The sequence below is a fragment of the Typopeltis vanoorti genome, chromosome 20 (assembly GCF_054136105.1).
Source record: "Typopeltis vanoorti isolate ZY-2024b chromosome 20, IOZ_Tvanoo_1.0, whole genome shotgun sequence".
NCBI classification, from domain to species: Eukaryota; Metazoa; Arthropoda; class Arachnida; order Uropygi; family Thelyphonidae; genus Typopeltis; species Typopeltis vanoorti.
The window spans coordinates 106,454,479-106,470,627 of NC_143568.1; the positions used below are offsets into that span (position 1 = coordinate 106,454,479).

The window sequence follows — 16,149 nt, forward strand, 5'->3', positions numbered from 1 at the left end:
GCAAGCATCGATAAAATTTTTGAATATTTTCTAACGAAAATGCGTTCTTTAATGTGCCAAAATCTCGGTTGTCGTCGCCTTTGTTATCCTCACTCATGATGACTCACGAGGTTGACTCGCACCAAGTTGCACTGCGATATCAAGAAGTATAGGTATAAAATTATTTTTAATTTATAATTCATATAAAATGTGTTATTTAAATAATTCAACATACGGGCCGCATGCCATGTAAGTATAGTCAATCTTTTATTGGCCACCAAAAATGCACGTTTGGACCGCCGATCCCTGATGTAAACCTTGAGATCATAAACAAGCAAAATACATATCTGTCAAAAACAACAAGCACAGAATCAGCATTAGACATCACAGCAGTAGATTATGAAACTGTGAATCTTACCCAGTGGAAAATACCAAACAATGCCATTAGTGATCATAACCGTTAATTTGCAGCTAGACCAAAAACCACAGACAAAGAGATCTTGGAACTTCAGAAAAGCAAATTGGCCTAAATACACACAACTATTAGAAACATATTGTACTGGTACACCCACTAGTAAAGAACTTGATCAGCAACTACTAGAACTAACTAACAACATACAGAAAACTGCAAAAAATTCAATTCCAGAGGACTCAGGAAAAATACTTGGGTTCCATTTTGGAAAGATTACAAGAGATATTATTAACGAACAGTTAAAACAAAATAATACAGAAGACAACGGAAAGAAGTTAATAGAATTAACTCAAAACATAGAAGATGAAATTTCTAGCTGCAAACAAAAATAGTGGGACAAATCCTGCAATAGACTAGATCCAAGAAAAAACTCGCAACACTTCCGGATACTGACCACGCTTCAAACACAGTCTCCTCAGGAATCAATAGAGCAGCAACAAATAAACAGATGGCAAATTACTAGCCAAACATTATTCTAATATAAGCAAGTTGCAATACAACAAAGAAGACAAAAAGTGCAGGAAAAATTGCAAAACATCTGCTAATGCAATCCAGAACTTATCCTTCTGAAGACATCTTTACTCAGGATCTTACAATGACAGAATTAGAAACAGAAATAGCTTCAAAAACTGCCTTCTGAAGATATTTAGCACCTCCTGGAATGCAGGTAAAATTCCAAAAATCAGGAAAACATCAGTCATTATACCCTTACCAAAACCTAACAAAAACCTTTGTGACTGTCTGTCAAAGCTACAAATAGCTTTGGCTAGTTCTTTCTGTAAACTAAACGAAAGGATAATACATGCCAGACTTATGAATTGGCTCTTAGAAAATAACAAGATCAACTTCTATCAAACTGCATACAGGTCGCAACACAGTACAGAAGATCAATTATTTTATCTTTGCCAATCAGTCATAGATGGCTTTCAAGAAAAACCACCAAAAAAGACAACAGCAATATTTTTTGGATTTTACAGCTGCCTACGATCGAGTCTGGAGACAAAAGTTAATAAAAATTGCATATAATACTGGAATAAGGAGGAATGCATTAATTTGGATTTCAGATTTCATGAAAGGAAGAAAAATTAAAGTAAAAGTTAATGGTTTTATTCCAACATGCATCGAACTTGGGCTGGAGTTCCACAAGGTTCTGTTTTAAGCCCACTCTTATTTCTCATCTATATGAACAATATTCATCCTCACATGATAAATGACACAAAAATAGCATACCATGCAGACTCCTGGAATGCAGGTAATATTTAGTAATCTGGCACACAAGCAGAAATCCTCAACAATCTCAAAAAAGTCCTGAATAATTCAATAAAAGGCTTAGAAAGATGGGCAAAGTAACTTAAATTACAGATAAACCCAAAAAAAAAGCATCTTCTCTACTGATAGAAAAAATAGACACAATTACAATGCTCAAATCAAAATATATATAATACCAAAATAGACAAAACTGAGTCTCCAAAATACTTAGGCCTAACCCTAGATACTGAACTGAGATTTACAACTCATATTACATATATACCTAAAATTTCATGCCGACTGAGGAGCCGCACGATTAAACAAGGCCCCCGTTGTTTTCGCCAAGGAACTAGGATGAACAGCGAAAAGTCAGCTACTGGAACAAATCCTAAAATGCACCCCAAACTCAACATCATCAGAGTTAAAGATCAGTACTATCAACATAAGAAGCCTGAATGGCAAAGAAATGGAGCTAGCTGAGGAATTAGATAAGTACCAGCTCGACATAATAGTGGTGACAAACAAAAAAGACAAAAACTGGTGAGATCTTTCTGAGCAATAAATACAAAATATTATACTCAGACAATGACAATCAAGGAAAAGGAGTAGCCATAGTATTCAACACAAAATACAATGCTCATCTTCTTGAATGGCAAGCAGTGTCAAGTAGTGATTTGGGCAAATATCAGAATGGGAAACTGGATGACTTATTTGTGCCTATAGTCCTACAGAAGGCTCTACTAAGGTAGAAGTGGAGGAATTTTTTGAGGCTTTAGAAAAAGCAACTGGCACAATGAAAAAGGAAAAGTTGGTGCTTGTTGGGGATCTAAATAGCAGAGTAGGAAATGATTGTGAGACATACAAAAATATTTTGGGAAAATTTGGAGAAAAGAGCAGAGCTAATAATAATGGCAAATATCTGTTGGATTTCTGCTCAGGACATGGACTGGTTATTACTAACACCATGTTCCAACATAAAAATGTGCACAAATTCACATAGAGAGAAGAGGCAAGGAAAAAGAAAAGTCTCATTGACTATGTTATTGTTGATAGTGATGTTTTCTCCCTGGTGCAGGACACCAGAGTGTACAGAGGATTTGAAATTGGAAGTGAAGTGATCACTATTTAGTCTTGAGCAGGATAAAATTAAATTTCATATTGAAAAGAATGACATGTAAGAAAGTTTTAAAGCAAATAAAAGTTGAGCAGCTCTTAGATGTGAACTGTAGACTAAAATAAATATTGAAGAAAAAATGAGAGTTTGAGAACAAGAACCAAACCTTGGAGATTCAGTGGCAAACCTTGAAGAAAACCGTGATTGATTCAGCCAGAGAGGCATGTGGTGAGGTTGTCTACAAGGATAGAAAAATCAGAACTCCATGGTGGACACAGGAAGTTAAAGAGGCAGCGAAGGAAAAGAAGAAAGCACATCAAAAGTTCCCAGCAAATAAGTCAGCTTGTGCTCTTAGAGAATACAGAAACAAATGTAAGAAAGCTAAATACTGACTATGTTATCATGAAAACTAGCTAAACAAAAGTCATGGGAGGACTTTGGCAAGAACATAGAAAATAAATATCAAGGTAGTAAGATATTCCGTTGGTTGTTGAAGCATAGAAATGGAGGAAAGAGTGCTGTAAAAGGAGTTAGAGATGATAAAGGTGACATGAAAACAGGAGAAAAAGTTATCCTTGAAGAATGGAGTAATTACTTCGAAAAATTGCTAAACGAAACAAGCAGCTATAACACAGTGGTAAAAAACACTCCACAGGCATACAGTCAGGAATACATATCCATACTTGAAGTAGAAAAAGCCATCGAAGGCTTGAAATGTGGAAAGGCAGAGGAGTAGATGATATTCGACCAGAAATGCTGAAGTATGGTGGTATAAAAGTCTTACAGTTGCTGCGCTGCATAGTTCGCATAGTTCAGAAAGCCTGAACAGAGGTACAAATTCCCGATGATTGGAGTAGAGCTCTAAGAGTACCCATATATAAATAAAAAGGGAAATATAACTGAATGTGAGAATTACAAAGGTATTTCCCTACTGAGTGTTCCTGGCAAGATCTACGCAAGCATACTTGAGAAACGGTTGAGAATTGTGGAAGAAAAGCTTCATGAAGAACAAGCTGGATTCAGGCCAAATAGAGGCTGTCAGGATCAGATCTTCACTTTACGACAAATAGTTGAGAAAGCATGGGAATATAACAAAGATCTTTATTTACATTTTGTCGAACGGAAAAGGCATACGACAAGGTCCCAAGAGAGAAGCTATTCAATACACTACAGTTATATGGTGTCAGTGGGGCGTTATATCAAGCAATACTTAGTCTTTGAGTTGCAAGTGAGCAGTTAGAATTGAAGTACAGGAGGATGGTTTAATGTTAAATCTGGTGTGAGACAAGGATGTACATTATCCTCTGTTATTTATTATCTATATGGATCACATTATGAAGGAAAGTGGTATTAAACATATCAGAATTGGAGATGTTAATGTCAGCTCTTTGCTTTATGCAGACGATGTTATACTTCTACATAAATCCGCTACAAGTTTGCAAGATTCCCTGACTAAATTGAATAACTGTTGCAATAGATATGGTGTGAAGGTCAGCAATAAAAAGACAAAGACAATGAAAATAGGTAGAATCGTTGAAAATGTCAACTGGGTTTTGAATGGGGAACCTGTGTAACAAGTAATTATGGATCTGAGAGCTGGGTCAGAAGTAAAACACTTGACCAAAGACTAGAACTACAGATATGACAGTCCTGAGAAAGATTAGAGGCATGAACAGATGGCATCAATGGTAATATCATATTAAAAATGAGGATATTAGGAAAGAACTTGACAGGAATGTGTTAGAGTTAATCTCAGGTGGTATGGTCACTTAAACAGAATGGGCAAGGAAAGATTAGCAAAACAAGTTTTCTCTGCCAGGTTGGCAGGAAAACAACCCAGAGGAAGACCAAAGATATAGGTGAATTGATATGGTACAAAGTGCCTTAGAAGATAGAAATATAAGATATGGCAATGATGTTGGAGTCTTGACATGTAACAGACTGATTTGGAAGAAAATTGTAAACAGGAAGTTAGTAATGAGGTAAATTTTCATGAAGTACTATCATATCCTGTATACCCCTTGAGAGTACATGTCAGGAATTTGATGATGATCTAATAAAGCTCTTAAAAAGCTTAATATCACCAAAAGGCTTTGTGGAACAAAGTTGAGATGCAAAACCGAAGACACTGAAAACTACATATACTGCACTCAAATGACCCACGATGGAATATACCTCATTAATCCAAGCTCAGCTGCTACTAGCTTTAAAGTAAAACTTGACAAATTACAATCAAGAGCAGCAAAAATAATCATAGGTGCAGTCTCACCCACAAATAATTTAAAAGCTCAACAAGAGTTTTGAGACAGAAGACCTAACACAGAAGAACTCTCCACAGTTAAATTCACTAACAGAATCAGGAGCCACAAATAGGATCACATCTCACTCAGGTCTTTCGATGCATTATGGGAGATATTAGACAAGGAGTGATGACAGCTTGGTCCACCTTTACCATGAGTTTCCCCAGTCCTGGAAGTACTTCAGGCACAAATTTCATTTGCTTACACTTGGATAAAGAATAAAACCCAATATATAATTAGTAGCATAGCCAAGTGAAAAAAAACTTCCATGAACAAAAAAAAAAACTGCCACTTCCATATGATAACTGCTACCTTACTCAATAACTCCTGCTGAAGGTTCTTTGAGTCCTATATGTTATTTGAATGCAGGCTTCTCCAAACAAATAACATTGTCATTACTCACTGGGTCAAGGAAGGCGTCTAGAAAGAAAGCAGCACGAAATAAATTTTTACGTTCTATTATTATCCTTCTACAGTATAAATAGAAGTATAGCCTAGAGATGGAAGGAGTCAGTATTCATTAAGGAAGTTAGTAAAGCTGGGTATTGGGATCAATTTAATATGAAGAGATGCTGTTCAGAAGAAGAATAGTAATGGCTGAAGGAAAAATCACTATAGAAACAAAGCTGCAGATTCTAGATGTTTTTTTTTCCTATCTTTTTCCTGTTTCATCATGATCTACTGATGTGAAACTTAGAACCTAAAGAAGTCGGATAGCAAATAACTGCTGAGACATGAGACAGATTGGTGAAAAGATCAGTAGAACTTTAAGACTCCTTAATAACACTTAAAAGTGCTGAAATACTTTGTACACATACAAAGAATTCAAGGTAGAATTCTAAGAACACTAATGGAGGTTAAAGTCCCTGGGAAAAGGGGAGAAGCGATCGATCCTGAATGAGATGGATGGCATTTCTAAAATGACTACTCTTCAGTGAGTTAAAGATGATTCAGACAAACCTTTGTTTGCTTATCGCTATACTATATTAAAGATGGACAAGAAATAAGAATTCGATTTATTTTTACATCAGGACATGATTTTTTTTATTACAAGTATACTATCTGATCAAGCTGAAAAACTCATTACTACATCCCCCATACTTTTCAAAGTAGCAGTCATTATGGTTTTCTCTTCGCAAAAATTCCATAACACTTGTTATATCAAAGATTTAATGCTTATTTAGAACAACAATCCAAACTCAACATGAGTATATTTTATTAACTTACTTTAGCCTGAAAATTATTTACACATATCATTTTACTGTCAAGTTCACAAATTTCCAATTTCAACATTAAATTTACAATCAACTTCTTGAGAATACAATTTCTTTTTAGTTCAGATAATCTAAATCTTCTGGAATTCCAAACTGCTTATTCAAAACTGATTCTTCAAGAAAGAATTTATTTTTACACCAAGACTTGACAACAAAAATATTATCTGAAAAAAATAAATAAAATAAATGAAAAAACCACTAAAGGATATAAGTAAATCTTTATAAAGAAAATGGATAGAAATTTTAGATAAGCAGTGCAATTATCCTTACTGAAAACTGACAACCAAAGTCACCTATGATGTCTTTGGGTGTCAGTTTATATAACTTAAATATGACTCAGTCAGGACAAATTTGAACTGCCACCAACCTTGGATTAATAAAATAGCTACTGTTGACAAAATTTATTTTTTCAACAATAGCTATTTTATTAATCCAAGACAAGATGGGGAAAAACTTCTCCCTTTTTTTTAAAAAAAATACATTTTTGAATTTATAAAAAATACATTCTGGAATTCCAAACTGCTTATTCAAAACTGATTCTTCAAGAAAGAATTTATTTTTACACCAAGACTTGACAACAAAAATATTATCTGAAAAAAATAAATAAAATAAATGAAAAAACCAGTAAAGGATATAAGTAAATCTTTATAAAGAAAATGGATAGAAATTTTAGATAAGCAGTGCAATTATCCTTACTGAAAACTGACAACCAAAGTCACCTATGATGTCTTTGGGTGTCAGTTTATATAACTTAAATATGACTCAGTCAGGACAAATTTGAACTGCCACCAACCTTGGATTAATAAAATAGCTACTGTTGACAAAATTTATTTTTTCAACAATAGCTATTTTATTAATCCAAGACAAGATGGGGAAAAACTTCTCCCTTTTTTTTAAAAAAAATACATTTTTGAAGTAAAAAGAAAAAACAGAGTCTCAAACCTAAAATAACCAGCTTCCATAGGTCAGTCAATTTCCATGATGTTCATTGGTTAGAAAGCTTTGGGTTTGACTCTTGTCTAGAACACAAAGAAATTTTCGTCAGGGCTTCTCATAATTGAAGGAGAATTAGATAGTCTCGAGTTTCCTTCTGACAAAATAGGCAAACCAGCCAAAAAGAACACATGCAACTGACAGTCACAATATATTAAGCAAATAGGATTAACTACCTCATCAGAGCAGGTTCAAAAGAAGCAAAGTCACTTAACTGTGACAAGCCACTGAGCATAACATAGAACGGGAAATAGAATGACAAATTTTACTTCACAACTAAACTGCTCTCAGTCGTGCATGGTGGGTATAACAGGTGGGGTGGAGTGGTAAGGCAACATTATTAAAAATCATTAATTTATATATAAAAAATTATATTATTAATTAGAGTCTGTGTAGCTCAGTGGATGTGGCATTTGCCAACCATGGCGCTTGGCCGCACGAAGGAAGACTTGGTTTCGAGTCTAGTCGGCGACTAGAGGAACTTTTTCTAAGCCTTTTTTCGACCGGTTCCTGAGTTAGTCGATCTCTGGCACGGGCAAGCAGGTTTTCCCTCCCGGAAACTCTGGTTTTTCGTCCTGTAAACTCAAGAAAATCGACCGTAGAACCCACATTATTTCAGACATTAAATACTGTATGTTGTGTTAGGGTTAGGGAACACGAGATGGCGGCACATTTGAGCCGTCTCTCTTCACTGAGTACCGCTTAATTAGTGATAGCCTTGGGCCATCTATCTCTGATCGGTACCAGTGGAGACTGAACTGCCCACTCAGTCTCCAAAAGTTAGATAGGGCTAAATGGCCTCGCCTACTCCCCGTATACGGGAATAAAAAGGCGTTAGATGATTTTTTTTTTGATGATGATTTTTATTATTAATTAAAAACTGTGTCTGCATGGTTAGCCTAGTGGCTGCGTGCTTCGCAACCATATGCCTGGGGAAGAAGTGTCCTAGGTTCGATTCCTGTCGGTGACGTGAGGAGCTGAAGGTTTTCCTCAGGCATAGCCAAGTCAGCCAGTTTTGGGCATGGACAGTAGGGTTTTTTCCCCAGTTTATCCTGGGGCTTTTCTTCTTGCAAAGCAGGCAAACCGGCCTTGAGAACTCAACACTACGGACATAGGATACACCAGGGCGTAGGGCTGACCACCTTATCTTGTGAACGGTTTGAGGTCCAATGATTAATAAACCCTCGACACTGCAAAGTAAAAGAGGGTAAAAGGAAAATGAGATGAGATTAAAAACTGTTCTATTTATATATCAACCCTTTGTCACTATATAAATTTGGAAGAGGCAGACATTTACCACCATTAGCAATTTTTAACCTGACCTCATTCTCAGTTCGACAAGGTATGCATAAAATATCTTCAGTGCTGTTTCCCTATTATTGAAAAGGATAAAATAAATATCAATTATTTTTAAAAAAAAAGTATACTGCTATCTAACAGGAAACCACAACAAATAGCTAACTGCACTTCACTTCTTGGCTGCCAGTAATCTACTGAGCAGAACTAAGCTAGCTGTGATGTTGAGAGTTCAACTTTACTCATCACAAATGTACTGGCCCATGTCACAGACCACATAAGGAACCACATTTCTCTCACTTCATACGAGGGTGGTCTGAAAAGTTCTCAGCCTTGACTACAGATGGCAACATTATCGGCAAGAGATATTTATTTTTCTAAGTTGGTACATCTGTCATAAGTATCCATGTAAAATTGCAAGTCATTCTATCAAGTAGTTTGGTTTATACAGCTGTCTAAAGCAAAAGTGTTGTCTGTATCCCTTGAAATGGATAAAATTGAGTATCGTGTGGTTATAAAATTCTTTGTAAAAGAACGTTTAACACCAACAGAAATTCATTCAACGTTCATGGGCAATCTTTTCTTTCACTCTTGACAATTAAGAAATGAGTTGCCGAGTTTAAACATGGCCGTACCAGATTTGAAGATAATCCATGTGAAGGAAGTCCAAAAAGTGTAACAACACCAGAAATCATTGATCAAGTGCACGATATGGTACTGGATGACAGCAAGTCAAAATGTGTGAAATTGCTGAGACTATAGGCATTTCAAAAGAATGTGTAGGATATATTTTGCATGAAGAATTGCATATGAAAAAGCTTTGCGCAAAATGGGTGCCATGCTTGCTCACAGTAGATCAAAAATGTACTCGCATGAAAATCTCTGAACAGTACTAGAATAAAACTGATTTTGTGTGTTGCTTTATTACTAAGGATGAGACTTGGATTCACCATTACACACCAGAATCCAAGCAGCAGTCAAAAAGGAGGACAGAAGCCGGTTGTTCAGCGCCAAAGAAGACAAAGTCAGTTCCATCAGCAGGACAGGTCACGACATCAGTGTTTTGGGATGCTAACGGCATTTTGTTTATTAATTATCTTGAAAAGGATAAAACAATAACCGGGGAATATTATTCCGATCTTTTAACCAAACTAAATGAAAAAATTCATGGGAAAAGACCCAGTTTGCAGAAAGAAAAAAATCATCTTTCATCAGGACAATGCACCTGCCCACAAAGGTGTTTTGGCAATGGGAAAATTAAGGGATCTGCACTATGAATTGTTGGAACATCCACACTATTCCCCAGATTTGGCTCCCTCTGACTTCCATCTCTTCCAAAAACTAAAACTCTTCCTTGTTGGTCAGCATTTTTCTTCAAATCAAGAGGTGATTGCAGCTGTAGAGGGGTATTTTGCAGATCTTACTGAGAACCACTACAGCAGGGGTGGCCAACCTATGGCGCATGCGCCAAAAGTGGCGCATTGCATGATTAGAAGTGACGCACTGAACCCCAGAGAAAAATTTTTAAAAATTTTCTATACGATTTATGTATAAACAAACAATTAACCTACCACTGAATTCTAGAGTACGCAGCACTTATTATACTTGTTTGATTTTGAAGCAACAGGCACCAGCAAATGCTGACATGCGTCACCAGTTACTCAATCAGCTTACAACTCACTCTCGTGTCATAACGTTCGATGAACTTCTGATTCGATGTGACTGAACAATCCCGTGTTTTCGAACTTATGTTTTTATTAACAGTTCTTTAAGTTTAAGATAAGATTTCTGTTTTCATGAAGGCTTAATATAGTTCTGTAAATTTAAAAATAAATTGTTTCATTTTGAACGTATATGTCAAGTTCTTTCCTGCTCAACTAATTTGCTGATTACTGAAACCTGCAATTATTCAGTGTATTTGTATGTGTGTTTTTTATGGGTTTTTTTATACAATATCTTTCCTTTTTATTTACATATAGTAGGTTTATTTCTAAAATTTAACTGATCATCGGCAAAGCGTTCGTAATGAGGATGTTTGGGTTGTGTGTGTGCGATTGCCAGCCAATAGACTGTTTTATGGCAGGAAGCGATCTCTTATTTCATTGGACATAATATATTACAAGAGAGAGACGAAAACTCTTTATGAAAAAAAAATTATATGATTTTTAAACTTATAGAACTGTATTTGGCCTTCGTGAAAACAGTAATTAAATTAAATTATTAATAAATAATTTAATAATAATTACTTTTTAAGGTAATTTTTTTTTTTTTTTTTTTTTTTTTTTTTTTTTTTTTTTTTACAGTCAGTTACCCATTACTTTGCAAAAGAAAACGAGCAGAAGAAAAGCAGAAGGTGATAGCAAGTGCCAGTTTAACGAACTGTGGGGGAAATGAGTTCTTATTTATTGCGGGTCCTTCAGGAAAACTGTTGTGCATTGTTTGTGAAAGCACTCTCTCAGATAATAGAAGACATGATCTTAACAGACACTATAGAAAACATCAAGCTGAATTAGAAGAAAAACTAAAGTTAGTTCCTGGGTCTGAGTTGCAGAAAGAATATGTGGTTAAGAAAAAGGAAGAAATAAAAAAAAGAGAAAATATATTTGTGAAACTAAGTTGTGAAATTGTGGCAATGATGGAGGCGTCTTATGAAATTTCCTTTGTGTTGGCTAAAAAGCACAAGCCTTTCTCTGATGGAGAGGAAGTTGTTAAGCCGTCTCGAAAAATTTGCAAAATGTCTTGGTGATAAGAATGTTGAAAGAAAAGTAAACCAAATTGCTCTGTCCAAGCAAACAATTACAAGATGCATCGAAGAACATTCCAATGATGTTAATGAGCAATTGAAAGTCCATGTTCATGCTTGTTCTGTCTTTTCTTTAGCCTTGGACGAATTAGCTGACATATGTGATGTAGCCCAATTAAGCATTTTTATAAGAGGAATTGATGGTAATTTTAACATCTTCTTTGAAGAACTTATCGGTCTTGAGTCACTTCATGAAAAAACAAGAGGATCAGACATATTTGACAAAATAAAGTCATGTCTAGAAAATCAACAACTAGATTCTAGTAAGCTCATCAATGTTTGCACTGATAAAGCACCGTGAATGGTAGGTAGAGTTTCTGGGACTATAACTTTACTTGAAAGGATTTTAGGTCGTTCTCTACTAAAGCATCACTGTATTATACATGAAGAATCTCTGTGTGGGAAAACTCTAAATTTGAAGCATGTTATGATACCAGTTGTAAAGTGTATGAATAAAATTAGAGCAAGAGGGTTAAACAGAAGAGAATTCAGAGAATATTGTGAACTGCTAGATATGGAATATGGTGAACTCATCCTTAATTGTGAGGTGCGCTGGCTTTCTAAAGGACGAGTTCTCAGTAGATTTTGAAAGCGGAAAGAAAGTGTTCATAATTTTCTGGAAGAGAAGGATGAGCTGCATGAGGAAAAAGCCCTGTTGTGTGATAAGAAATGGTTATTTGATTTAGTATTTTTAGTTGATGTTACCAGCCATCTCAATGATCTAAATTTGAAACTGCAGGGCAAGAACAAATTGTTTCCTAGCTTAGTAAATGACATCAGTGCATTCAAAATAAAATTAAAACTGTTCATCTCCCAGTTAGAAAATGGGGATTTAAGTCAATTTCCACATTTAAAAGAACATAGTGAATCTGTTGAAGATAATGGCAACTTTACAGAATATACCAAGAAACTCAAATTATTGCAAGAGTTCTTTAACAGTCGTTTTAGCGATTTTGCCGAAGAAGAAGACCGCATACTTGCATTTCTAAATCCCTTTTCACTTACTGAACAAAAAATCTTGACGATGTCTAGTAACATACAAATGGAACTTATTGATCTCAAAACCAATTCTTTATTGAAAATGAAATTTAATGAACTTCCATCACTCCCAGATGCTTATAATATAATTAATTTCTGGCGATCGTTGCCCTGTGAACATTTTCCAGACCTGAGAAAATTTGTTCAGAGTTATATCTGTCGTTTTGAAACTACATACAGATGCGAACAAGCATTTTCATCAATGAAAATGATTAAGAACAAACTACGATCGAGACTGACTGATTCAAATTTGAAAAACTGTTTGATGCTTTCTGTAACTGATTTAACTCCATACAAATAAATAACGGAAAAACTCACGTAGAAATATTATTTAATAGTATAATTTTCGCCTGTGTGTCACAGGCATCTTCAGTACAATTAGGCACAAAAATTAAACACTAACTGACAATTCCAAAAAGCGCCACCTAAGTAGCTGGTGTAAGATAACTAAAAAGGTCAATAACTTTCCTAAAAAAAAAAAAAAAAATGTAATACAATAAAAAGTTAGGAAAGATTAGCTGATTTGTAAAGTACTATACTATTGACCTTTTTAGTTATCTTACACCAGCTACTTAGGTGGCGCTTTTTGGAATTGTCAGTTAGTGTTTAATTTTTGTGCCTAATTGTACTGATGATGCCTGTGACACACAGGCGAAAATTATACTATTAAATAATATTTCTACGTGAGTTTTTCCGTTATTTATTTGTATAGTTATGTCTACTCACGGTTTACCTCTTTTAAAACTGATTTAACTCCAAACACTACAAGCTTAGCAAAAGCAAAGCAATTTCAAAAGTCTCAATAAAATAATTAATGTTTATCTTGTCTTTATATGAAATCTTTTTATTTAAAACTGCTAAGAGTGTCTATATTACCATATATATAATAAATCATTTATGCAAAGCTGTTAAATATATCCACATTACCATATTTTTAAAGGGCTGAAAAGTAGTATAAGTTTGCATGGTGCATGTTAACTTAAAAATGAAAAAATTTATGCATGAACTATAAAAGATTGCCCCCCCCCTGCACTACAGGGATGGGATAATGGCACTGGAGCATCGCTGGAATAAATGTATTAGTCTTAAAGAAGATTATGTTGAAAAATAAAAATTATTTTGAAATTATAAATTCATGAACCATATAATTAAAAATTAGTTCATGAATGCATGATTCTACAGCAATGCTTGTCTTATTTCATTTACAGTCACACTGCAAATGTCCTTATATTTGAAACAGTTCATGACTGTAAGCAAAGGTTTCTGTGGGTAAGCAGTTCTGGAGACAGCTTTTGGTATTGAGACCACATGTTTATTAAATAATAAAAAATAAAATAATAATAAAAAAAAACCTACAAGTTTAGTTCGTCGTAAGACTTACATGATCAGGGGTAATGGTGTATAAAAGTTTAACACAACAACCAGATTAATTGATAATTAATAGTCTATTAGATGTTTTTTTTTACATCATAGCTGTTCATTAACTGAGATCCCGAATACAAAATGATACATTTGTTACTGTATGCTTGTTGGAACAATGCTAGTTGTTGCTACGTTCTATGGCTCACATTTTTTTATTCTTTTATTTGTTATTGTTTAATAAACATGTGGTCTCAATACTGAAAACTATCTCCAGAACAGTTCATGACTATTTAAAATTAATAACTGCTCATATATCATTTCATGAATTTACAGAGTGTGCAGCTCAGACCTGGCACACCCTTAATATATGCCCCAAAACTATATAATAGTGGAATATACTTTTACTTTAAACGTATGTATATATGTGTAAACTTTTACATGTTTTGCTGCCTAAAGTCTCACAGATCTGCCAGTAAAACATACTAGACAAAAAAGATTGGAGAACTCTAAACAGCTGTTTCTTTTGAAACTGGTAACATTAATAATAACATGGGCTAGTCATGCAAGTCATTTGGCATATAAAGCATAAGCTATTCATTGTTGTAAGGCTTTTAGATAGTTACTGTCAAAATGAAAGTCTGATAAGTTGCATAGTTGTATATCAGACTTACAAATGCTATGTATGAGGCACACTAGTACTTGTTTAAAATGCCATGATTGCATTACTTCAGAGAATTCCTTAAATTATATTGGACAAAAACTCCTTAAAAGAAAAAGTATACAAGGCATAGTATACAAGTATACAGGGCATGAGCATGTAGCTTGGTTCCTTATACTATTCTTTCGTATTCTTCCGATGGTGACCTCGATACAGGGGTCAAAACGTCAAGTTTTATTTTATTAGTAATTAATAAAATAATTTGTTCAACACATGTGTTTTTGTGTCCCTAAATTTACAAATATGAGTCCTAAAAAGAAAGCTTATTTGGTAAAGAGAATACTGAACATTCCAAATCAACATGTCAGATATTTTAGACATGGTATCATTATTCACTAACATTCCTATTGAAGAATCTGTCACTATCCTTGAAGAGATTTGTGTCCACCTGACACCACAAATCTTTTCTAATAATGTCTCCAACCATCTTTCTTTATGTGGAAAGGAAAGTTTATTCTCAAAAGTATGGTTTATCGATGAGCTCCTGACTATCAACACCTCATATCACTAATTCTGCAGAAAAATTTGAAAAAAAAAAAAAAAAAAATTCTGTAGCTACCTAATTAAAACCACACATATGGTAACATATGGACAATATTTTTATTGTTTGGGAACATACTCTAAATGTCTAGAGAATTTTATTTATTTCTTTAGCAACTATAACCCTAAAATTAGCTTCATGCAGGAAATTGAAAAGGATGAACAAACTTCCATCCTGCAGAATCCTTTTTATGTGCACCTCAAAACATGATTCCTTTTGAAGAACAGCTTGGAGTATGTTCTAATTAAAAACAAGGTGGAGGAATACTGTTAGATGTCTACAGGAAGCAAACCTATACTGGGAGATATCTCCATTCTGATTCCTTTCATCATTCACAACAAAAGCTAGGAATCATAACTTGAAAAAAAATGCAAGCTTCAAGAATAATTAAAGATCATTAACTTAATGTTTTATTTCCACTAATTATTCAAAATGGTTACTTGGAAAGTTATTAAATAAATTACTCTCTTTGGCAAAACACTAATACAATAGCAGATTGTAAAGGTTCCATTTCCTTGCTCTACGTTAGCAGTTTTGTGACGTATATTACAATTTATCAAAAAGATAAAAGATTTGATATTAGAATGCCTTCCAACCAGTCCATCCTGCAGAATCCTTTTTATATTCACCAGACAGCATTCCTTTTGAAAAACAGTTTGACATATACAAGATTCCACATTCTTGTAGCAAAGCATATATTGTTAGAGTAGTTTTAAATAATAATAAAACACCTGAGCAGCCTAGCTACACACATTTGCTCATGACATCATGGGATGAATTGGTCATCTGCTTCGATGTACCTAGGGAATTATCTGAAGTTATATAATCACATGGCATTTTAAACAAGAAATAGTGCCTCATACATGACATTTGGAAGTATTTTATACCACTATATGCACCTTAGTTATGCCAGTAACCACTATATATGGGAGATGAACTTCATCACCTAGTGTAAGACCACAGCTCTCCTTATAGGAGACCTGAAGTGGCTCAAAGTGCCATGTTTGGTCT

General features: G+C 34.5%; 1 protein-coding gene across 1 annotated transcript in view; it reads right to left on the reverse strand.

Annotated features, from left to right (window-relative positions):
- Window positions 1–6,312: 6,312 nt before the first annotated feature.
- Window positions 6,313–16,149, reverse strand: part of LOC150095757 (meiotic nuclear division protein 1 homolog) — a 56,960-nt gene continuing 47,123 nt past the window's right edge. The window contains exon 6 of the mRNA XM_090410751.1: window positions 6,313–6,551. Coding sequence (XP_090266877.1) covers window positions 6,445–6,551 — 107 coding nt within the window. The 3' untranslated portion in view covers window positions 6,313–6,444. The remainder of the gene's footprint in view (window positions 6,552–16,149) is intronic.